This window comes from Cricetulus griseus, chromosome 2 (assembly GCF_003668045.3).
Source record: "Cricetulus griseus strain 17A/GY chromosome 2, alternate assembly CriGri-PICRH-1.0, whole genome shotgun sequence".
Classification (NCBI taxonomy): domain Eukaryota; kingdom Metazoa; phylum Chordata; class Mammalia; order Rodentia; family Cricetidae; genus Cricetulus; species Cricetulus griseus.
Window position 1 is genome coordinate 320188109 of NC_048595.1, and position 26464 is coordinate 320214572.

Below are 26464 nucleotides of genomic sequence, written 5' to 3' on the forward strand. Positions count from 1 at the left end.
TAAATATAACCAGATACCCTGAACAACCAATGAGTTTCAAAACTGTTGCTTATACCATTTGAGCTAAGAATGTGAGTGTACTTAGGAACAACAGGCTACCAGAGATAATTTGTAGATTTTATTCAAAACACAGTGTCATTCATACCCAGTGACATTGCTATTTCAAAATCTGTTCTAGATTTCTATTTCTTTTTCTTCTATCACTTTGCTTTCTTTCCTTCCTTTCTTTTGAAACAGGCTCTCAATTTGTATCCCAGGCTATCCTGGAACTCTTGACTCTCTTCCTTGCTTTGGCTTCCTGTGTGCTGAGCCTGCAAATCTGCACCATCATACCCAGTTTGATAAATAATCTTATAGTCCAGGTTAGCCCTAAACTCATTATGGAGAGCAGGTTGGCCTCAAAATCCTCTTGCTCTCATCTCCCAAGGGCTAGGAATTCCATACTAGGATTTTTACTTCCACAGTAACAAATGTTAGTCAGCACAATCATATTGCCTATCTTATGGACTATAGTTATCAGCAACAACCACCAATGGGTGTGGTCATAGAACCTGAAATCCCAGTATTCAGGAGGCACCAGCAGGAAGATCTCAAATCCAAGGCCAGCCTGTGCTACAACAGCACAATCCTGTCAAGACAAAACAAAAACAAAAACAAAAACAAAAACAAAAAAAAGAAAGAAAGAAAAGGAATGTCTATTGGGTGTCATCCTTGTTAAGGTGGTCATGTTGATGAGACTTGATGGGTGTGGCTTCTGACATATTTAGGAGATACTGTCTCATATGGAAGGGACTCAACTATAGAGAAAAAAAACTGTAACTAAAGAATACTGAGAGTAAGAGAAACAGTCTTCTCCAGGGAAGAGCACTCTAATTGGTTAGCCATACCAAATGGCCAGTCCTGAAAACATGCATACAAGTAACATCATACAAAACCAGCAGGTTGTATTTATGCATTTAGGAATAAATATATAAACATATATGTGACAACAATTAAAGAAAAAGAAGACATAAATTTGAAAGAACAATGAGGTACATAGGGAGGGTTTGATAGGAAAAAGAGGAAGAGAGAAATTATATAATTTTAATCTTAAAGAAAAAAAAGGACACCTACAACAGTGGAAGCAGTGACCCAGAAGAGGTCATTGGTTTTGAACTTGAGCCTTTAATAGTGATCTTCATTTTTTCCTTGGGGGGTCACAAACAGCCAGAGGGACAGAGCATGGGATTAATGTAGTATGTGCACAGTACTGAGTTAAGGACCTCTTCAAGGACACAAAATCGGAATCGTGTGAATAAGCCCAATTTTGGGCTTAAAATTTCAAGGCTGCTCACTCACACTCCTGAGAACTGCTCTTCAGAATTTGAGGCACATTCCCAAAGCAGGCTCTCCTCACAGGCTGACTCTGGCCACAGTAAGTCTCCAGCCTATATGTGGATACTATTTCACAAGCTCATCTGTAAGCTGGTTGTGTAAAACCTAAAACATACTTTTCTCCTAGAAATATTATATATCTGAAGATTAGGGCACCAAAGTCCACTTCACCAATGTGACTTTTAATGATTGCACTGATGAATGCAAATGGGCATACCAATGACATTATGGGTGACATAAATTTTAGCAAATGAATACAGAAACCTAACATACTAGAAGAAGTTATCATTGTATATATAGGTGTGTCAAGCCCAACAGAAATAATCAATACTTCTCCCTGCCACCTTCATAACAGGCAAGGAGCTGACAAAGCAGGTCAAACACAAGAGACAGAAGGAGGGGGAGACAATGGCAGACAACAATACATGGGTCTCCACTGCCTTCCTTCATGGAGCTTATTCCTAAGGTCTAGATCCCATGGGAGACCTTACCTCTTCCTGTCCCAATCATCTGAAAAGGGGTATCAAACCCCAGCTCTGTAGGCCCAGAAAGAAAAATGCAGCCACAGAGGAACACATGGGGGACTAAAGAAGACATACCAGCCTCAAAACCAGGTGCTCCAACCCAGCTCCAGTCCTAAGGGACACCACTTGCCTGGCTGGGTGATGCCCATTCTACTTCCATACATTATGTTATGAGTGTGGTTCAAGGAATCCAAGCTAGCACTTGGCATAGATTAAGCTCATAACACACAAGACTATAAAGAGGAGTGCCCAGGGAATTCTCCCCAGTTATCTTGGGAACAACTGAAGGTCAACAGTAGGAGATAGATTGAGTATTACTATTTCAGTTATTTGTTCCCTCACCAAATAGTCTGTCAATGAGGGAATTTTCAAATGATTGCTTGAAAAAATGCTAGTGTTACCTTTATTTCCCTGAAAGTTTTTTCAAAGAGCCCTTGAAATACTTGGTAAGTGATGTCTATAAACACCTATTAAAATACAGCTTTATGGGAGGCTAAATCATTAAAATGGTAGACCAGTAGTATGGGGTACCAGTTGCAACAGAATTCCTAGAAGTGCTTGATGGATTAACCTATGCCATTTGGGGAAAACAGTGTGGTTATGATGATGTCGAACAGTCCAGTTTGACAGTGTTTAAAAGTGAAACTGATTTAGAGGTCAACAGTGTATGCTTCAATTCTGAATTTTATAACAGGGCTGCTTAGTGCCAGGGTGGAAGATCTGTAGGGTTTTAAAGCCCAGTATATCTGCACTTATAGATTCAAAAGAGAAAAGCCAAGAAGGGGTACCAGGATACCGATCTGACGGATGAGAGGGGAGAATTTTAAAAGGGGATACATATCAGATAATTGGAAAAATGTAGACTTGAAAGAGAGACCAAAAGTTTCACATGTACCTAATTCAATTCTTCTTAGATGGTAGGAACAAAAGCAACCAGAACAGGAAAATGACTTTGAATTTTAAATAACGAGTAAGCATATATTCCTTTTCCTAAAGGAAGGGACAAAAATAGAAAAGAAAGAAAGGTATCATTACTGGTAAATGGGCGGGTCTTTTCAGAAGGAAATTACACAGCCTGACTGCAACAATGCATTTCAGTTTGCCTACATGAGATGCTCATGCCTTGAGTGTCTCGACAGTTTCCACAATGCTGCCCTTTCTTTCCATCTACTCTTTTCAGTCACACTAAGTCACCCAGGGTAAGCCTAGCACTGACATTTATCAGAGTCTGCTGGAAAATAAACATGTTTCATTTCCTTCAAAAAACATGTCTCTTTAAACATGGCCTCACTCCAACCATTCTTCTGCCTGCTTCTTGCTTGTATTATGCTCTTCTCACTTTATCAATATGTTGCTTTGTAACAGTTTATATATTTGCTTCACACATATATAGGTGTACTATGTAAAAATGGAAGCAAATACCATATGGGTTCCCCGGTTTCTCTTGTACCACCTCTTTCTTTAGCTACCATCATACTTAGTTCACAGTAGAAGGCACATGAATTAATTAACTGAACATGGAACACCCAAAACAAGGGCATTAAATAATCATCTGGGTAGTATACAGCATTTTAAAAATGCTCTTAATTCCAATGAGAATATGAGCAGGCATATGAGAAAGAATCAAAGCCACAAGATTAGAATATGGGCCTTATTCATAGTTTGTTAGGATATTACCCAACACACACACACACACACACACACACACACACAAACACACACACACACACACACACACACACACACACACACACACACACACACACACACACACACACACACACAGAGCTCACAAGTAAAGCCCTAATATGTATACAATTTAGCTTGCAAGATTTTTAAGATTTCTTTTGTAGATATTGAGGATAAGAAGTAGATTTTAAATTTAAGAAGCAAATTATTAATAATAAAAATGGCTATACTGGTGTATTCTACTTAAGTTCAAGTTGTCTTAATCATTGAATATATATAAAACTATCCAACAGTAAAAGAACTCTTTTCTCTGTCTGCAATTCCTTGAGGATTTTCAACAAAACACTTTATTTTTTCTCAAATGCACATTATGGAATAGATGTCATTCTTTAAACCAGTGGTCTTTAAGTAGTGCTTGTAGCCAAACTAACCAGATCCCAGCACCAAGAGTCATCAGCTGGTCATTCCACAGAGCCTGCCCCATGTCAGCTGGGCAGGAAATACCAGATTCCAAAGACTGGAATCTGAAATTTTGAAAGAAAGCCCAAACCAACCACAGAGTTACAAAATCAGGCATCAATTTGTCTAATTAGAACTCCATTTACTATTCCATTAAAATGGAATTCTGATGGTCTCAAGAAATATGCATTTAAAAGAGCTATGTACCCCCTTCTCCTTAAATACCTATCAGACAGGCTACGATAAATCAAATTCCAGGCTTTAGGTTCCTAATGAAATTGTACATTTTCAAATATTTTAGCCAAGCGCATCTACCATTCAATGATCGATAGCATCACCTGAAGCGTGGGTACTTTTTCGCCTTACTTCTCTCTTTTTACCAATAGATGGCAACCTCTATTGGACAAATGAATCAGATTCAGAGAGGCGTCTCCTCCCTCCCTTGAACTTTTCGATTTTACTAATGAGCTATTTCATAACCTATTAGTAATTTGAAAACAAAATATTTCAAGTTATTTTGCTATTGTAATTCTGACTTTAAAAAGGAAAAGGGAGTTCTGAAAATAAAGGTTTCCATCAAAAAGAAACACACTAAATGAACAAAGTAGAAGATACCTGCAGCTCCAGACACAAATTTGCCAGTATTGTGCCCTCTGAATAAAGCATGAAGTCTAAAAACTCTGCCCAGCAAGCCAATGACCCCTGGAACGGTTTACACTTGAGTGGCACAAACTGTTGGGCATGATCCTAGCACTAGAGAAGCTGAGGCAGGACTTGTGTGAGTTTAACGTCAGCTTTGGCAAAAGAGGAAGTACTCATCTCCCAGGGTCATCTAGAAAGACCAGAACAAAACACCTAGATACCAGCGAGTAAGACAAAGGAACACATACAGGAAAGATGACCAGAAAGTATCTGCCAAGAAACAAGTCTTAACACATGCAAATGAAAACACTATATTAAGAAACTAAACTGCTCCAGGGATGTGTGTGTCTGGGAAAGCATGGACAGAGCTGTGGAGAAAACACATTTTGTCACAGATCACTGCTGGCTCTGTCTACCTTCCACTGAAAATGAAGCAAAGTGAATGAGTATTTTAGAAGAGGCAGCTGGTGTAACCTCGGTAACTCTGCTGTCATGTAACTTCATTTCTTCTTTGGACATTGGCAAAGAGAGAAATGAAGAGTTCACTATTCTCCATGAACCATTGCTTCATGCAGTTTTCAATTGTTTAAATTGGCCCTTGGCCTTTATTTCCTGTGGCTAGGCAATTTCAATTCCTTTCGTTTTCTCCAGATTTAAACACATCACTTAAGTCTAAGACTGTGTGTGTGCCCTATGTGTCCTTTCCATTTTGAGTATTATCATCAAATAGTAAGCTTTAAATACTCCTGTCCTCTGGAACTTGAGGTATGACTATGAGAGCTCCCTCCCACCCCAGCCCCTTGCAATCAATTCTGTTTTATAGATGAGAAAGCCAAGGTTAAGTATGTTAACATCTTTAGGTCATGCAGCAAGTAATTCACTGTAACTAGATGGACAGTTTGCCAAGGATGTCCCTGCAAATTCTTGATGCCTGGCTTACTCACAGTACACCACATAAGCCAGACCAAAGGGAGGGAATATGGACTGAAAGTGCAATGGTTGATCTGGGGACCCAACAACAGCAGAAAGCAACCTTCATCCCATATTCTCTTCCACCTGCCCTACACATAGCAAATAATGCAAAACCCAACCAACTTTTTTTTCCTGAAGTCTATTTATACAAATTCCTGAATGTCCTAGAAAACTATTACCACTGCTAACTGTGTTCATTTTTACTATAATAAAGAGCTGTGAAGGACAAGTGGGATTTGAGCAGTGTACTCCAGTCATCGGAATTGTGCTCTCTACAAACAGGAGACTCTTTGGTTAGAAAAGGAAACAGGTTAAAAAGTCCTGTTGCATCCTGCACACTGAGTTCTTCAGTGAGGCTGAGATACAGTCTTTCATCCTACAGACAGCAGCTATATCTAAGAATCAATCTGAAGTGGGGGGCTTGGGTGCCTGGTTTAGTCCCACAATAACTTTAAGAAAGTTCACTCTTCTGCTCTGCCCCTGTGCAAAGAATGCAGAGAAGCTGAGAAAGTTGCCACTTCTTTGGATTTCTCAGAAATTCTCCATAAACCCATGGGAAGTACAATGCAATAGAATCTGGCAGAATGTAAAAGAATACACAGTAAAAGCTACACTTTTTACCTCTAGTCCTACTAATGCAAATTGATCTGAAAAATTCAAACAAGTACGTTTTTTCTAGAACATACAAAATGCCTTATCACTATTACTGGAAAACTAAGGAAGAAAACATCAACAATAGGTCTAACTAGCTAACGATCCAAAAGCAGTTAGTTAGCTAATCAACACAACATTAATATATTTAGCAAGAGTTATGATTGTGGCTAGAGCTAAAAGTCTTTTTTGTATCCACAAAAATTTAATTTATTACTTGACGTAAAATAAAAAATGCAATTAGAAAAAAAACTTTCCATAAAGCCTACTGAGTGAGCTTAATATTTCTAATTAAAATAAATAAGCCACAACATCTTTAATTATGACCCATTTAGGTAAGAGACTTTCAACACATGCTTTCTGCTAAATCCTACTGAAAGAAATTTTCCATCACTCAGTCCTGTCTCCATGTAAATACACTCAATTGCTTCATGCTTCTGATTTTTTTTCTTCTTCTAGGTTACCAGAAAAAGGAAACCAAGTTAAATCATTTCAATTTTAAAAGGTTTTAATATAAACAGAAAACTAAAAACACCACTAAGGACTGCGGTTAGCAGCACTTTTATTTCCCCTTGATGAGTGCATATTGTCACTTTTATGTATCTGTCAAATCCACAGGAACTTAATCTCAACAGAGAATACAATTAATGCAGCCACAGAACACTCCAAATTAATGGTTTAATTTAAACTACAGCTGCCTAATCTTTTCATAGTAAAAGGCCAGAATACTTAATGCTTGGTTCTAGAGGTGCAGGAAATGAACATGGGTAAGAAAGGAAACTGAAGTTACTCAATTCTCCATAAAGCTTAAGGAGCCATTTTACATACTTTCAATTAAGTAGTCTTTTGTCACTCAGGTCCACATGATTGTGCAACGATCGGCAGCTATCCAGTCTGAGTGCTAAAGTTGGACCTGCCTCTGATACTGAGGCACCAGAATCAATTCAGCACTTGATTCACGGTGAAGGCCCAGGCTGGGGCCAGACCCGCTATGACAGGAACTTTCTGTAGTCGGCATTGCTGAACCACCTCGACAACCTGTTGACCATGGCTGGTTTACACCTATTTTCTCCAGCAGTCATTTGGGAAAGACTCAAATACTGGTGCAAATTCCTAGTGGGCCACACTACTTCTGCCCTACATTGGGAACTGAAATCTGATTTTCAATACTTGATTTAATATTTATATACACGCATATACATCCATCAGGCCCACCCCACCATTCCTTCTCCCTTCCTCCCCCCATTACTTTTTCTCCAAGCTTTTTTTTTTTTTTCCTTAATTTTCCCCTGAGATTTCTACAACAGTCGACCACTGCAGAACTCTGGGCTTCCTAACCCTGCCCTCTTTTAATTCACTTCAAACTTCCCTTGAAGAATTTTTTAGGTTATGACCTCTATGGATGGCTCTTCCCAGAACTGAATTTTCTCTGAGGAAAATCTCATCTTCTGGGAGTTCATAGGAGAGGATGCTGCCCTTTTTTAAAACAGGAAATAAACAACAAAACCTTGCAAAGTTTTATGTGTCTGCTCACAAAAGAGCAAATCTTGTCTTAATGAAAATTATCCTTCAGCAGTTAGAGCCCAGTAGGTGTTACATGCCTGTCACTGAGGTCCAGAACATCACAATTCTCCCTATCTTGAAGGGATTCAAAATGGGTGTCCCCCCTTCATCTCAGGCCTGTGTGGAAACTGTGACAGTAGACCAGTGGGAATTCTGGCAGGAAGCAAGTCTCATCAAAGACTGACATTTTGTTTAGTTTATTTAAAAAGAAGAAGAAGAAGAAGCAGCAGCAGCCACTTTCAGCAGAAAACTTGCATTTTCCATTATGTGGTGTCTGGGGAGGGTGGGAAGAGGATGAGTTCTCTATCTGTAAGGACTGTAATTTACGATGAGTAATGTGAAGCAGAAATGAACAATGTGACCCTCAGAGACAGGGGTCAGCAAATTTTATTCCCACTTATGTCCAGTTTCCTCCATCAAACCAGGGGCTTTCCCTGGATAGACACACTACAACTTACCCAGACACTAAGGCTTAATCCACAAATGACAAACTCAGGAAGGACTTTCCACAGTGGGAAAGCCTCAGCTCTCACTTGGCTTTATGGGCAAACCTGGGCTCAGCACACTACCTACCTCATGGGAGTAAGGTGACCCTAATCACGGCACTGGGACACCTAACTCGAAAAGGATGGAATGAGAGTCCCAAGGCTAAGGCATCTCACTAATGTCCACTCTGTCTCTGGGCCCAACATGGGAAAATACTGGAGTGCCTCAGAAGAGTGTGTGTTCCTGGCCCTGGGGTACCCTGAAACTAGGACTTCAAAGATAAACATGGCATCCATCTGATGACCTCATAGAAACACCCAACACCTGAAAGTTTTGACTTCACAAATTATGCCCAAGATGTGAACCAAAATCTGACCACTATGTTCTCTGAGCAAAGACTCAATTTAAAGCCACATGAAAAACATTCACATCCTGACCCAAGAGCCCAGAACTGCTCTTTTTGTAAGGAAAGACTGAACTTTTCCCTAACCAGTCAGATAAAGCACAAATAGTCTTTTAGACTGGTATTGCTATTAAGGATTTCAAATCCAGGTTCCAAAACTAATAATGAACCAATAGTACCTTTGTTAAATAAATGGGATCACCTGTAAAAACTTTAAAAGAAATGGATATAACTCATAGAAACAACTATGTGGGGAACGTAGCAGGGGATGGGAGAGTTTGTTCCATGTACATTATATACATGAATGAAAAGAGCCTTGTGTAACCATGTATAATAAAAAGTTAATTAAAATAATTTTTAAAAAAGAAACGAGTATACAAATTGCCTCCTACAGGTCTCTGGTTTAATACAAGCTTCAAGCACATGATTTGGACACAAACAGGGTGTCAATCAATCTAGCATGTGACTATCTATACCTGTATAGATAGTATTTGTAAATTACTTTTGAGATTAAAAAGAGGGTAGGCAGAAATTTGAAACAGTATTTAAGTCTATGGTTTAGACGCTGCTATTTCTTATTGCAGCAATGTGACTGTTTAAAGGTCCCCTTTCTCCAGGCTGGCTGTTTGAGATTGTGTATGTGGTGTTGAGAAACACGAATTTGGAAACAAGTCTGCTGTGCAGACTGACCCGCCACAGCTGTGCAAGATGCTGGTCTAGTTTCTTTTCCTTTCTAATCCTCAACCTGCAAACAGGACTAGGGAGTTACACTAGAGTGCAATGCACAATGCCAGCACACTGCATACTCCATGCATTCTTGCAAAGTTATGAACAGCCACTTTTGCATGCCAGAGCAGGACATCTTCTTTTATCTGTATATAGGAAAATGAGAGTGTAGAATCTAGGATTATGAAGTCACAAACACAACCTTTCTAGCAAATAGGAAGCCCATGTAATTATTCAGGCCCATGCCCACAGAAGAGAGGTTCAGAGTCAGGTGACAGCATTCCTTAGGACCTGCACTATTTTCAATGGAGTCGCTAAACATTAACTCCTTTTTCATCCTCTATGAGCAAAATATTTCTACCTTCATGTCAGAAGAGTTTACAAGTACTATTAACTAACTTTCCTACTTCCTGTGAAAGCAAACACATTTCCAAATGTGAACTAAACACAGCACCATCCAATGCTGATAAAAGATAGTTCCTCGAGGGCCCACTGAAAGGAGGGGCACAACGTCCAAGCAGAAACCACAGCCAGATCTTCCACGTGTACTAGAAAAATGGAATAAGTGGTACTAACTGGGAGGTGTGGAGGGACGGCAGTTTTACATTTTTAAAGATGGTTGCAAAACTGATCCATCCCCTTGAAGTGTATGAAAGACAAGAATCTCACAGCTAGACAACACAAGCACAGGAAGGAGGGTGGGAGGATCCAGGTGGGAAGTATGGAAGGGAGGGAGGAAGGGAGAGGGGAAAGATTGCTTTTCCTTAAAAAAAAATTACTCAAAGTATTAGATTTTCAAATGAAGTTGGACTTGGTCAAAAGCAGTTCTGCAACTAAAGACTGTGGGCTGCTGACAGTTCAGTTATTTGACCAAACTGTGATAGGCAACCAGTTCTCGGATCTGCTGCACAGATCTCGGATCTGGCACAGGAAAGAAGGGTAAACATTTTTGCACTTTGTGAAACTTTTCCTTAGTGAGAGCCAAAGGTAGCCAATTCCAGCCACAGAGGGACAGGGGAGATGTGGTCTGACAAGAATGGGAGTTTAAGCTAAACAATTGTGAAGTTTCTGCGCCAGTATGTTTAAACTTCCTCTACTCAAAAAAGCTGACAGTGTTTCTCAAGTTTCCCTTAAGGGGAAGATTAGACCACAAGTGACAGTTACAATGTAACTGTCCATAAAACTCCAAACAATGAAGGCTAGTAAAGTAGCAAGTTACAGCTTGCTTGACATAGCAAGCAGCTCCATTAGTATAATTAACCCAGGAAAGCTTTTCCTATGACCTTTTAAGTTGTATTATCAGATCTACTTATGTAAATTTCATATATATAATGTATGAGAACACAATAATGTGCATATAAACTCTAATGTTTTATATGTAAACATGAAAAGTGTATATATGATACATAAAAAATTCGATATATAATATCAAGAAGCACTAGTTAAATGAAGGCTAATTTGACAGCTAGCATCTTCACCAGTCTTACAGACTCACAGGCTTGGGCTGAGGGGGAAGGCTCAGTCACTAGAGTGCTTGCCTTTTAAGGACAAAGACCTGAGTTCAATCCCCAGAATCCACATAAAAATCCTGGCCATGGTGACTCACATCTGTAATCCCAGTCCTAGGGAGGCAGAGACAGGAAGGTCCCTGGGGCTTCCTGACCAGCCAGCCTATCCTTAACATTATGCTTCCTAAATATTGAGAGACCCTGTCTCAATGGAAATAGATGGCCTTCTTAGGATGACAATATAAAGCTGTCCCCTGACTTCCAAATAACAAACACACATATACACACAACAACAACAACAACAACAGGCTCCAGCATGCAGAGGGAACAAACTGTGTCCCTGCTTGCTGATCTGGCATTCTGCTATAAGGAAGAATGACTCCCATGTCTGCTTCATACATTAGTTTTTCTTGAGTCTATTTCCTGAGACAGGAAACATCCACTTTGTTTAGCTCCTTTTGTCTTGGCAGACCACAGGTCATCTGAAAAGCAAGGGGTCATCTGTTTTTGGCTCCAAGACACACCCCTGGCTCAGCAGGAGTGGGTGTGTCATGTGGTATAACAGGATTACCTACCAGCCCTTGTTAGCATGGCATATCTGCTTGGGAGCACCATGAGGTCAAATCCCAACTTTTTTACTAGCTGTGTGACTTGGGGACAGCATTTAACTACACTTTGGTTTCAGGTATATGGATATGGCCACTATCATAGAGTTGTCATGAAAAGTACTAACATGTTAATAAGTGTTCACAGAGTACCCAAAACATGTGCAATGTGCAAAAAAAAAAAAAAAAAAAAGGTGTTCTTTAAAGTTTTTATGCATTTTCCAATAGCATTTATGTACTTTTGTTATATAATTGTAGTTCTATGAATTTGGAAGATGTACCCTGTATATGTCTAGCAATCCTTAAGTTAATCAAAATTAATTTTAATGTATGCACTTTCTAATTGTGAACTTAGGGATAAAAACGTAACTCTTAAGCCCCACCCTGACATGACATGAAAGGTTTAATGTGTTATTCAGAGGACCTGTGTATTAAAACATCTCTTCAATGCAGCCAGTACAAAGTCTAAGGAGGCAGCTCATGCCCTGGTCACCATCGTTTCTCCTCAAAACTGTTGAAAATGAACAGCTTTGGGCACCGATTGCTAGAGATGGAGGGTAATTTTGTTGCTTGGTAACAAACACCTTGCATGTATTTTGGCAAAAAACTTTAATATGGTTCTTGTAATCATTCTTATAATCTAAAATTCTTTCTAAAACATATCTGGAGGTGGCTTTCCAGTGACATCATCAAGTGACAATGGGGAAAACGTTCAGATCTGCACACAGGCCTGAAGCTTCTTCAGCCATGTTACCCTGTTCCACTTGAAAAGAGTTGCTGTTCACCAACCCTTGAAGTTTCACATACATCTTCCTGTATCTCCTCCACCATGCCCGCTCACTCTTTTTCTTTGGATTTTGTAAGATCTTTCTTTGTGTATCTCCTCTCAACACGCATCTTATTTTTAGCAGTGTCCATTGTACTTTTTGCTGGATATGGCTAGTACACCTTTACTTTAACAATTCCCGTCTTCTCACACCATGCTCATGCTTCTCACATCTTCAGCTCATAATCACCCAGCTGCTTTCTGTCCATGGTGAGGGGGCAAGCTTGAAACTTGAACTCCTCTCACTTTTAGTTAGAAGTTTCTCTTGCCTCCCAACCCACTGTGTGCACAAAAATGACAGTTTTCAGTAGGCTTGGGGGTGGCTTTCCTGTTTACCAATGAATACAATCTCCCACAGACATGCTGTTTGTCCATCCTCTCCATCGGCTTTGGTGCTGGTTTCATGTCTAAGGTCAGATGGCAGAGTGAAAGCAACAGTTCCTAGGCAATTCCCAAACAGATGTTCATTTGAACGTAGTTTTGCTAGTCTTAAAGGAAAATCCTTTCTGGTTGTTAGTTTGTCTGTCCAAGGCCATGACTGACCAAAAGCCTAGAATGCACAAGTCTTCAGTTAACTATCTTTCTGAACCTCCGCTCTTATAGAGCCTACCTCACTGCCCCATTCCCTAGCTTACTGTAGGGAATTTGTTCCTTTGTTTTTCCAGACAGATCGTACTATGTAATCTAGTTTGGCCTTGAACTTGGAATCCTTGCACCTCAGTTCCCTGAGCACTAGGATTACAGGTCTGAGGTACCCTATCTCCCTCTTGGTTATTTTTGGATTTTGTTACCTCCTACTGAACAGGAAGGTACAGCTGGGGAGATAAGTAAGAGGAAAGAAATGCCCTGGGGGGGATGAAACAGAGACAGGCAGGTCTGGAGACTGCCTGGATACCTGTAGGTGGTCAAACCTTACTCTATTGTTTTTCAAAACCTGGGTCTGCTGAGTTTACAACAGGCAGGCTCTCCAACTAGTCCTGATTCCGGGAATCATTGAGAATGTGTTTTTGTTCTGGCCTCTTACGACTGTGGTGGGAAGCGAGGTCCTCTTTGAGGTTCTCAAAAAACTATGCCAGAGCTACCAGCCTTTTAAACCCAGGGAACTTTTTACACCTTTTTTTTTTTTTTTTTTTTTTTGCAATTGAATGGGGAAAAGGCAAAAATTAATGTATTCAAGAAGTCTTTCTGGCACTCATAGCTTTCGAGACAGCACAGCATCACATTGTCTTGTTAAGTGGCTAGAAATAAAATTCACCTGTGCCCCACACATGTCCTCATCCTTTCTGTCCTTGGAAGCCAGGTAACAGTACAGAATGTTTACATTACAAACTTGGCAGCAGCCGACTCTGCTGAGAAATAAAGTTTGACATTCACAGGAATTTAGTAATTTACTCAGCCCTCTAAAGCGGCATTTACTGCTAACCTTGACATAATTTGGGGAACAGGCTCTGAATTCATTTGAGTCAACGTGAGAGTTCTTGTATGTACAGACTCCAAGCAGCCGTTCTTCACACGCCAAAACACACAGCTCTTAGGCTGGATATCCTCGGGATTTTGGCTTTGAAGCAGGTCAAACCTAGCCTGTGTTCCATTCTAATCAAAAGGATATGAGCCCAAAATATGAAAAATTGAAACTCAGATGCATGTGAAGCAGCATTTAGCTTCTTACAAAATATTAGAGTTGTGTGGGGGGGGATATGTTCAGCAGACCAAATGCATATTTCCTGGGGTGGGGGTGGGGCATATATCCAAAGTATGGTCTTCTTTTTGAAGCTTCATCCCTCTATTGGTAAGTCAACACTTTGACATAGTTATCAGAAATAAGAAAATGGTGTAAGTGGTATGTAGTGTGAAGGTAACTTCTTCTGTAGTTGTGTGAATAAAATAACTAGTGCATTAATGACTAAGTAAGGAGACAGACACGAAGATCATTTGAAAAGTAGACTTCAGAGGACTGCAAGTCAAGACAGACCCATGCTGTGGCTGCCACCCTGCAGGATGGGCTGTCACCTTGCAGGACATGGCTCTCCACTCAGCAAAACTCCTTGGCTATGGAGTCCCCTTTCTTTCCAAAAAATATTCACACACTAATCTGAGGTTATGCTTTATCTCAAAATGGTTATAAGAACCTATCTTTGTTAGGATAAGCAAGTAGCAAATTAAAAAAAAAAAAAAAAAAAGACTATAAATGCCTAGCAGAAGGCCTGGCAGACACTTATGTCTATAGAATTTTAAGTTCAACTTAAAAATAAAATATATTTTCAGTAAATATATTTGTGAGAAAGTATGGGGCAGTGATTGTTATACATACTTTGTGTTCCATCTCATTCCTTAGAATTATATACAAATCAGTGTTCTAGCCTCTTTAAATGTGTTTCTTTCAAAAAAAAAATTCACTTTTGGTTGCCTTTAAAATATCCTAGTAAAGTTTGTTATCGATAGAGAATGCTTTAAAGTTATACATATTATACAGATATGTAGCCTTTAAATGTTATATGTAAAAACTAAATAACCATACATAACTGCTTGGCAATGGCACTAATATGTACAATATTGACAGAGAATGCTTTAAAAATATCCATAATATACAAATTAAATATGTAAAGCTTTTAAATGTTATATACATATATATAAACTATAATCACACATAACTGTTTAACAATGACACCACCATACCCAACTATGTGTCTGTATTTAGTATAGAAATAAGTAAGGGATAGAAAATATTCAAATGATTTATTTGTTTAGTGAAGGAACAACATTCTTAAGCTTAATTAAAATATACATCAAAGAGCTGAAGTATAGCACAGTGCTAGAATGCTTGCTTAGCATCCACAGAGCTCTGAGTTCAAGCACCAGCACGAGAAAACTAAAAGAAAAAATCATCTTTTAAAAATATGGCAAAATTAAAGCCAACAGCATTCAGTGCAATCACAGTAGTTTATAACGTCTAACAAAAATACTTAATACCACAAAGTAGTGGCTTCTCAGCACCATTAAGTAATTTTGAAAACTACATTTTATTAAAGCAAGTAGAGCAAGTGGGACCTAAGATCACTTCTTTTTGCTGGGTCACTGAGCCCATGTGTCGAGACCAGTATTAGGTGTTTTACTGTCAGGGAGATAGCTGGACCAAGATGATGACCACACAAGACAGTCACTGGCTTCATGACAGGGTTCTGCCTAGGAAAATGCAAATTTGTTACCTCTTCTTCACATGTGAAGGCTAAATAAGCAAAGTTTCGTACACACATTATAAACATTATAACCACTATCCTTTCCTGGTCCTGGAGAACTTAACTCAAATGTCCATTAAACACATCCAGAAAGACAAGAATGATTCCAGACGCTGCACAGGATGAGATGCCATTCCATAGATGTCATTTAATGTGCTCCTGTACCACAGCACACGAACCTGAAAGAGTTGTGAGCCAATGGGAAGTCAGCTGTCAAGTGCCCAGCAGTGAATGAAAGTTCAGAAATTGTTACACACTGGTGAGTCCGCCTTACGATCGTGTATCACATAGATTGGCAAAAAAGTACCAAGTGGACACTTCATTAGCAATAATTCATATAATCCCCAGAGCAGCTTCCAAGCAGATCTTGTAATGAGTTCCTGTGAGTACTTCCACCCAGCTACCCTAAGTCACCCCTCCTCAAAAACTCCCTCCTATTTGTCCCACATTCAGGGGATCAGGGTAGTATTAGTGGGGTACTACTGGTGTAAGAACTTATCCTTGGGATGTACAGGAGTTAGTTCTCCAACAATTCTTAGCAGCACAAATTGAGAGGTTGAAACAAAAACATAGCCTCATCTCAGAAGGGCCAATACTGATCTTTTCATTTTACAATTAGCACTCACTGGTATTAAAGTGGCTAAAGAATATATGGGAAGTAAGGCAGAGTTCCTGACCCAAACAGCATATCAGATAGAATTTATATTACAAGTATGCCGATATCCTTTCCCATCCTAGATATCAGATTTGACCAACAAATTACAGATAATCTTCTACACTAACTTCAATACGCATCAAACTGACAGAATAATCTAAGACCTGCATAATACATGCCACTAGCTGAGAACAGATAAGATAGATGACAAAAAGATTGCCAACACCTCCAAGCAAGAAATATTCCAGAGAAGGAATTCCTAAAAAATGACATCCAGGCACTTTGGGTTGCAGAGGGCCACTGGGAGAAAGCTCTGCATACATAATTAAATAGAAAGTTCTGCCATTCATTTCCCTTTCCACTACAAAGTTGCATTTTAACAATGTACACTGCATTGATTTTTAGTTACAAGAATGTTAGTTAACAATGTTTCTACTGCCACAGCAGTAGAATGACAAAAAAGGATACTTTTTGTATAAATAATGATAAAGAAGGCTACTTTACAAAGTGTTCTGACACTATTTTGTTAAATTGAGGCCAGTTGTATCCAAGTTACTGAAACAAAAGCAATTTCTATCTTCACCTTGTTGGTCTTTATTTGAATCTATTAAAAGCCTAAAGATTAATTTGATACTAAATGCCATAAGTTAAACTAAGACATGGAAACATTAAGGACAGCTTATCAAGCAACCCTGCCCCTAGCTAGTACACCAAGTTATTCCCCCCACCCGCATCTTGGTCTTCTGTCCATTTTACATCCTTTCTTGTGGCAATCTGCTAGCAACAAAAAATAAACATATAAGCAACAGCCAGCTGCACTGTGAACATTTACTTTCTGTTTGTTCGTTACTAAAATTTGAATATGCAAATGACATGACACACTTGGCAAGCGAATTTCCCACAGGTACAAAATTTCTCCTTTTGGGATGCAACTTAGCAGATGTAAGGCACCATTTGTTGTTGACTTTCAAATTTTCTAATGTTTATTTTCCCAAATCCAAATGTACTGAAGACATGTTTACTAATCCCTTTTGGACAAAGATACATACACCCACCTAGAAACCACACTAGACATCAAACTTATCAAAAACTCCAGTGACAACTAAACTAAAGGGGGAATACTTGTAGTCTTTGGGGTTTTATCTTTATGACAATGAAAACTTAGGCCATTAATATTATTTCCATCCTTAATGAAGAAAATAGGCTCCTTTGGCTTAAATAACTAACTTGTTTGAATCGGAGGTGGGAGGGTTTCATCCACACTGAACAGGTAAGGCCTGTGGCCCTTCACACACTTTGCAAACACACACACATACACACACACCAAAGCAAAGAGTGCTAAGCCCAGAAACTTAACATAGGATGAGAAGGAATACAGTAGTTCCAAGATTCTCAATGGGCACCTAAATACACAAATGATACCAATCCCTCTATATATACACCATTTTCTTCCTATACATGCACACCTATGCTAAGAGTATAATGTATAAACAACTAATAAAACTACAATAATCATAGCAATATACTATAGTAAAAAGTCATACATAAATATATATATATATATATATATATATATATATATATGGTCGCTGCCTTTTTCTCACTCAAAATGTCTAGTTGTATAGTAATGTTTTCAGCTCCCAGTTGACCTTGGGTAGCCATGAGAAGCAAAGCCAGGGTTACAGGGACCTACTGCATTTCATTTAAGGAAAAAAAAATGTGGGGCTGGAGAAATGGCTCAGTGGTTAAGAGCAGGTACAGCTCTTTCAGAGGACAGGAGTTTGATCCCCAGGATCCATGTCAGACAGCTCATAACAATCTGTAACTCCAGGGAAATTCAAGGTCACCCACACTTGGCCACACAAACATACATAATGACAAAACAGAAATAAGTCTAGAAAGAATGAACCTAAGCTGCCTGCCTTAGCATTGATTCTGAAGGACATGGGTCCTGTTATCCAGGCGCATAACTCTACAGCTACCACAGCCACAGGGCAAAGAGGCTCTGTCCCTGTGAGTAATACCCAGGGGAAGGAGGTGTGTCCCTCCTCCAGACTAGGAATGCCCGAGGCAGCCTTGACTCAGCTGCACTGCCTGGCAGTTCCTAAACTAGTTGTGTCAGAAGAGGGACTGAAACCTCCTGAGAAAGGGGGTAAAGGAAATCCTTCTCTTTTTCTGGGTTTCCTTTCAAATGGGTGTGAATGTGCAAATTGTTCTTTAGGGTTCCTCTCCTTCCTTGCAAAACGGGGGGGGGGGGGGGGAGGGGGTAATGAGGATAGCATTTTAAATTAACAGGAAAAATATTTTAACAAATCAAGAATTTAGTGACAATAATATTGTTACTGTTTATATTTTCACGGAAAGGAGGGCTACATCATAATAGGTAATAATTTATAAGTAATAAATTCTGTTTTCACAAGAGAAATGGTTAGGGTCATCTCATTTGATCAAAATTTAGATGCATTTAATCACAGCTCTCCAGGGACATAGGAAGGCAGATTTCTGTGACTTCAAAGACAGCCTGGTCTATATAGCGAGTTCCAGGCCAGTGAGTTACAAGGTGAGACAGTATCTCAAACAACAAACAAAAAAGAACCACATGTGTGGGCTAGGTACACACATAGTACTTGCCTTACATGCATTCGGTTCTGGATTTGATTCTCAGCACTATCACCATGGCCAGTGAACGTACAACACCATACGCATAGCAAATATTTGTGATTAATCAATTACACTGATGATCTTTCAGAAATATATTCTATTCCCTAGGAAAACATTCACGCTTCTTCTGGCTATCCAGAAGCAGAAAGGGGAGGCTCAAGGGCCCTCTCATCACAGGTCCTGTACCCTTACCCGGCTTTCTCTGCAGAGCACCATGGTTACAGAATGAAGAACAAGTGACCACCACCCAAAGTCAGATGCCTGAGACAGGCCCCCAGCTTCCTGGCAATGCCTCACTTGAAAGGAGAAGAGAAGGTAGAAAAAGTTAAGAAAAAAGCCCTATTCTGAGACATAATTCACACAAACAAGAATGCTTCCCTGTCTATTGTCTCCAGCAGAGAGTCATGCATTGAGAACACGGCACCCCACCAAGGTGTGTAATTTGGGATCAGGTCTCTACTTTCTGTGATCTCTGTGTAGTGTGGTCGACTTATGTGATTTATTGCAGCCTTGCTTTTTAGACAAGGGGTAACAAGCATAGAGGGACACTCAAAGGCCGGAGTGTGAAAAATGTAAAGATAACATGCCCGGGGAAAGCATAGAAAGCAGGCTCTTTTCTTTTTTGTATTTAGAAGGGATTTTGATCAAAACATAAAACAGATCAGGCCAATGTCTGCCTTTTGTTTTATAGGTAAAGCTAGCTAGGACCTGTGGTCAGGAGTCCTCAGGGTCATGGGTGCATGGGGCATGCCTGAGGTTTATGTCAGCTTGGGTGCCCAAGTAGCTCCTCACGTTGGCAGATTTTACAGTTTACACAAACTCTCTTGGTCAGAAGCTCACAACACTAAATATCCAGCCAATGCTGGACTTCGACTGGAGAACCGCAAAGTCTGTGTTTGAGCTGCTAAACAGCCCTGCAGACAACTTCTGCACAAGAAGAATGTATTTGTATTCCCTGTCCCTAAATCCTCACTTACAACTGAATCACATCCTTGTATAGGAGAGGAAACATGAGACCCTCAATAAAGTCAGGCTGTGTGTCTGACTGAATGCTTGTCCCCTACAGCTAAGGGAGAGGGGCCAGGCCACACGGTTAGAGCACACACCTTGCACACTCCAACAAAACAAGGAAAAGGTTGTTCCCAAAGATGCTCAAGTGGGATACTAGGCTCCAGGAAGGTGAAATAAAACTCATTTTGACAACTGTAGCCCTCACGCAAGGAGAAAGCCATGGGGGTGGGGGGGAGGCACTACAAATAATACAAAATCTGTGCCCCAGGTCACTAGCTGATAGGACACACCTTCTACTCCCTATCTGCTTCACCCACTTCTCTAGCAGCAGAACAATCTGTCCCAAGGCCTGTGGCAGAAGATAAGCATTCTAGAAGCACAGCAAACAAGGTTGTAGGCCAAAGCAACAGGGCACCTCAGAGGTGAGTGAACCAAAGGGCAACTTAGGCATGGTGACCAGAAGCAGGCTGAGCTATTCAGCCTATGCACCGACATGTGACACACAGAGCAAGTGGCTCATTTCAGAAGCATGTGTTGTGGCTGCAGGATGAGGCTCCAAAAGTCTTCATCACTTGAGACACCGTTGCTCTGTGTGGCATAGCTGGATCACAGAGGACCAAGACCTCCTCTTGGAGAGCTCGCCGTGAGAAAGGCAAGAGCAGAGAGACACTGTGCAGCAGGGCCAGCTTCAGTGAGAATCGGAGGGGATCAGGGACCTAGGAAAGAACTGTTGGAGCCAGGACGGAAGGAAAACAGAAAATGTGTTCATTTCATCTTCTGTTTTTGCTTTCTAGTGCAAACTAGGAACCCCATCTGTGTTGACTGAATGAATGTGATGCCCCCAGTCCAAGATCGTTCAAGAAAGAAACTCATTCACTACACAAGCCAGAGTGCTATAAACAACTGAATGTTAAACACATTGGTAGAAGGTACATTTAGATGAGAGGAGCTCCTCAATCAGATGTTCATTTAAACTGTGCAATCAGATGTTCATATAAGCTGTGTTTTGTTGTTGTTTGACATTTACTCAGCATTTACTATGTCCCTGGCACTCACTAGCGTGGCTACATAACTGTGCTTCCTTGTCCTCATGCAAATGCTTGTTTCTTCAACCTCACAACTAAATGCCATAGTCTTCTTTTGAAACCCATGCAGTACAAGGAAAGAGAGAGAAGGGTGGATTCTACTGCATAGGGAGGAACTGCTCATGAAGAATCTCCTTTGGGTCAGAGGTCAATGGCAGTCTTCTTTGAAATGCAGAGGGATAGCCAGGAGTAGTGGTACACAACTGTAGTGACAGGTACTAAGGAGGCAGAGGGGGGGAGGAGGATGGCTTGAACCTAGGAGTTCTCAAACATGAGGAAGAGAAAAAAGGGTGGCTGGGGTTATTATGGAGAATCAATAGGATAAATGAAACAAGGTTAGCTTGCACACTGGTCCAAGCTGCCTCTGTCTACATCACTGCTCATCAACCGTATCTGGTGTCCAGGTGCCCAGAAGAGAGAACTACACACAGTTCTTAGACTTGAAGAGTAGCCTTATAACTGTGTGAAAGAAAACCGAGAATTCAAAAGAATCCATGTTAGATAGTGGGAGTCCAAAGAGAAAAGACAAGACTGAAGAAGTCTTGTTTATTACCTAAGAGGAGAAAAGAGAAGAAGAGAAAGAAAAGAACTCCCTTTTCTTGCCATCACACAGTTTTTTACTACAAAAGCTTTGGAAATATGTACTTGGGCAAAAGACAGCTGCATCTGTACTGACACGGGAGCTGCTGACCTCCCACGTCACATGAATCATATTTAAATGTGACTATGAGTCTGATGCTCCTAGAGTATCTGATGAATGTTTAGTACAATGCCCTCTTGGTGACCCCCTCCTTCCACTGTGTTCCCAACCATTCAGTTATTCCTAATTTCTCATTTATGTTCAGGCCCATTCTTCCTAATAGTTCTGTATATGTTAACATGGGTCTCTTCTTAAATCCCACTAAAATTTTTCATTTTTCTCTTTCCACATATCAAAAAGAAAAACGAAATGGCTGTTAAAAGTCTCAGTGCTCACCAGAGAAAGCAAGTACAATAAATAGTGCAACACCTTACAAAAAAAGAGTCATTTTTCTCTAAGTCTTATTCCTTGACCGGGTATGACAGCCAAATAAACTTACACCGGATAACAGTTATCAAATGTAATTTTGTTTAGAAGCTATTTTCACAAAGTCTTTTTGTCAGTAATTATGACCTGGCACCCTCAACTCCACCTTATGAGTCATCTCTAATTCAACTGAGCTATTTGTTTATTGGTTCTACAACCCTTTGTATTCAGGGTGCAATGAGGTCATTTTTCTTCTTAAATGACCCTACTTAACTGTTTCTAAGTTAAAAAAAGAAGTAGTAGTCAGGGGACAAGAGAGAGTTAAGCCTGTAACAGCACTGGCTGCTCTTCCAGAAGACTTAGGTGCAATTTCCCAACACCCACATGGTAGCTTCCAAGTTCATGCAATTCCAGTTCCCAGGATCTGATGCCCTCTATTGACTTCTGTGGGCAACTGCATGCCTGTGGTACACATATATACACAGTCACACACACACACACACACACACACACATACACATACACACACACACACACACACACACACACATAAAATAAATAAATTTTTCAAACAACAACAAAGAGAAGTCATGTCAGAAAACATGTTATTTGATGAAGAAAAACACTACTTGTTTATCTTCAGTCTGCTAACCCATACTATGGAAGAAACACAATACTTTGAAAATTGTGTATGCCCAGAACACATGCACAGTTCAAGGAACTTTTTGGTTTGCTTGCAAAAAAGTAAAATAAAATAAAAATGCTTTTTAACCTAGTGTAGTTTTAAAAACCACATTATTTGTTATTATTAAATATTGAATAATGTTCTCAAAAAAAGTATCCCTTTGGAGCCCAATGCAGAAGGCAAAAAGAGCAGCCCAACCCTTCGGGGGTATCACAAGTATGTTTTTTGACTCATTTTCCATCCTGTTGTCCAGTGTGAAAAGGCAGCTCTCACCCTTGAACCTGCTTCTTTATTCTTATTCCCCCCTTCATCTGGAAAAGTCTGATACCATGCTATCAAAATTCCTTCCAGAAACCTCCTGTGTGGCCCCATCCAGCTCTGGTCAGTATGTAATCATGGATCAGCAGCTTTATCTGTTTAATATATCTAGTTTTCTTGTGTAAGTCTCTGAGGGTGGAGAGAAAGACCACAGACACCCCCAAAACAGGCTGGAGATTTCCTAGCAAGAAACAGTATCTGATGAAACAGACAGCACCAATACTGACCATGACGCTCATCTCAGTGAGAAACTGAATAAAAGAAAATCTACCCAGGAACAGCTGTGCCCAAGGCCAAGCATGCACCATCTCCAGCACATGGATTTTGAGTTGGAGGCAGCTTCCATTTAACAGAAGTACCCAGTGAACCTGAGTTTCACCTCATGGGAGCCAAACAGACACAAGCACTGCTGGCACAATGGCACTCACTGCCTTTACAGAAACAGAAGACCCTTTCCTTTTATGCTAACCCCAAGCCTTAAGAGGAAACCATGAGACAGATTCTAGGTTAACAAAACAATGGTTTCTTCTCTGCCGAGTTCTGTGGTCACTCTAAGACTCTACATTTTTCCATGCAAACCACATTCACATTAAATATGCTTATACTAGACTTACCCTCTGCTTCCTCAAAGCAATAACAACCATAAGAATGGGACGCCTGCATTAATTCAATGGCCACTGTAATAACAGTGTTTAATGATTCTTACTAAACAGCTCTCAGACACCATCTCCCAATTTACACGAGCTCCCAATCACACAAAAGCAAACTTCTAGGTATGTCATGATTGACCAAACTTTTATACACTATACATCCATTCAGGTCGACTTGCTAAGATGACTTCTTCTCAGAACTTAATGTCCTAGCTTTAATGTCTAAGATTTTACCAATTAAAAATATTTTAAAAACCTAAAATCAAAAGGTCATTAAATAACCAATCACTCACCATACTGACCTGGTTGCTCCGTGTCTGCTTCAGTTTTTGAAGAACCTGGTGCAACAGGAAGAGGTCGTGGGGGCCGGGGCTTGGGAGTGGGAGGTGAAATTCTTTTCCTTCCAATATATTCAACGTATGTTCCTGGAAAGTCTCCCCTCTCCCCGGTGGTTTCATTGTAGCCATTTAACCAGCCAATATCTTCAGGCCGGGCTTCCTGTCCATCACTGAATCCAAGTGCCACTAAGGACCCTTTATTCACAGTTAATATGTCACCCAAGTGCAGGTCGATGTCCTCCTCTCTCTCCTTCTTGTAGTCATACAGTGCTCTGTACTGGTATCCCTCAGCGCTCATGTTTGCAGCTCTGTCACCCCGCAATAGAGGAGTCTGCTTGTACACTGCAGTCTGAGTTTACGTGTTGAGGGAAAGAGAGTTCAGAGAATGGGCTAAAATCCCTAACAGGTGGCCAGCAGAAGACGAGGGACCACTATCCAAAGGTTTAAGAGAGGTGACTGGCCATCCGGCTGTCCATCTGTCCTCCATCAATGGTGTGACTGAAGTCAGGGCTCTACTCCCTCTGTGTGCCACAGTCCTCCCTGGTGTCCTTTTCAGCGACTTGTCAACACCTTGACTCCAGGCTGACTCTCAAAACGAGGCCCAATCCTCTCTGACGTTCTTGTCACACTGTCCATCTGTCGTCTGATTTTACTGCCACACTCTACTCTCAGCGTCACCTAGCAAGCAAAAACAAGGCTTATGAAAGAACATCACACTTGGCCATCTGTGTGGATTTGAATTTCTACGTCCATTCAACAAGTACTTAATCACTCTGGCAGACAACATACATAGACAGGCCAGTGGGCTACTGCTTGACACAGTGTACAAAACCAAGATTAGTTAGGTAGTCCCTGCCTTCTAAGAAGGCTGGGCGGGACAGGAGGAGAAGTGTTAGCAATGTTCTACAGATAAGACTAGGACATGAGGAACCAAAACATTAGGTAAATGCCATAATAGATGTTGACACAAAATGCCACCGGGTGAGAGAGAGAGAGAGAGAGAGAGAGAGACCACATCAAATTGCAGGAATCTGTAGACAGAATGGAATGTGTGTCATGATCCTGAGTACAGACAGACCAAGCAAATGTCATATTATGAAAAGAAGCACAGGCAGTCTAATCCATCAGAAGACAAAGAAGGAACAGTGATCCTGGGTTGGGAAGACAACAGGGCCATCTGAAATGCACAGGGACAGCAAGTGTGAGTAAGTCAACCCTCTACGGTGAGTGCCCCATGATGTGGGGAAGCAGTCACGGGATGAAGGCTGCACCCAATCTGACCTCGGTGCCCAGGTGGGACTGGCACAGGGAAAGAATGGAAGTGAGAGGCTGCTAAGAAAGGTGAGGACAGAGACCAGAGACGCAGCAGCTGGTCCGTCCATAAAGGCGCAGACTGAAGTGGTACACAGTATGAAGGGGAAATGTGTGGTGAAAACTGCTCGCTGGCAGAAGCAAGAGGAGCAAGGGCTTGATCCGAGGCAAAGGAAAGCCCAGAGACCTGATGGGCTCATGGGATATAGACAAACACTCCATGTGTGCTAGTGGCTGACCAAAAACTCCAGCTGAACTCGAGAGTACACCTGTGGTTTTGTAAGTAGCTGCAAATAAAGTAGAACTGATTTCAGTGTGATGGGAACCATTACTGACTTTCTGGGATGCCACACTGCAGGCCAACAATAGGATAGCAACTAGATTGTAAGGAGTTAAGATATGAAAGGAAGTAGCCATGCTTACTGCTGCGGAAGTACTATGTAAAACAGGCTTGGTGGAGGCCAGGGTAATGAAAACGGTTTTCTTTCAATTGCCAAGCATAGTGGGGGCAGAGCAATTGGAGAGCTTTAGTCATCATGGATGGCTAATAGGACTGCATGTAACACAGATGCACGCATCATCCCTTTTATTTCTCAATGTTACCTTTACTGTAGAAACTACTTTCAAGCAAAAGGTTTCAGTTCACCAACTTGTACAATAAAGCAATACAAAAACAGCCACACGGGCCTGTGTCAAAGAGACTTGCTTAAGTTTAAAAGAAAGAAACACTTTAGCAGTTCAGTATTACAAGGCACTCTTCAGTGTAGGCATCTTAAAAAACGAAATCTAATCACAGATTAATTGTTATGTTGGCATTCAGAAGTGTAAAGTATTCAACTTCACATGGCTAAAGCCTCTTAGCTTTATACAATAACACTCTAAGGAGGGCTGCATATTAAAGGGAAGTAAAAACAAACACTGGAAATCTTTGTGGAGCAAGAATATTAATTTGGGATAGTACTCTACTTTGCATTTCAGGCATCAGAGGGAAAAAAATTAATGCAGCCAGTGGAGCGTATGAGAAAAATAAGCTATGTTACATTTGAAGAAAACCTCTCCTTCTGAAAGATCCAGAACCAA

The 26464-nt window shown here is 40.6% G+C and overlaps 1 protein-coding gene across 2 annotated transcripts in view; it reads right to left on the reverse strand.

The window, feature by feature from the left end:
* Pik3r1 (phosphoinositide-3-kinase regulatory subunit 1) overlaps positions 1 to 26464 on the reverse strand; it is an 82165-nt gene that overhangs the window by 47579 nt on the left and 8122 nt on the right. Inside the window, exon 2 of one of the 2 annotated variants that reach the window (XM_027401585.2) lies at positions 24038 to 24751. In XM_027401585.2, coding sequence (XP_027257386.1) covers positions 24038 to 24371 — 334 coding nt within the window. In that variant the 5' untranslated portion in view covers positions 24372 to 24751. Of the gene's footprint in view, positions 1 to 24028; positions 24752 to 26464 lie in introns of both variants that reach the window. The other variant, XM_027401584.2, reaches the window with a different exon arrangement.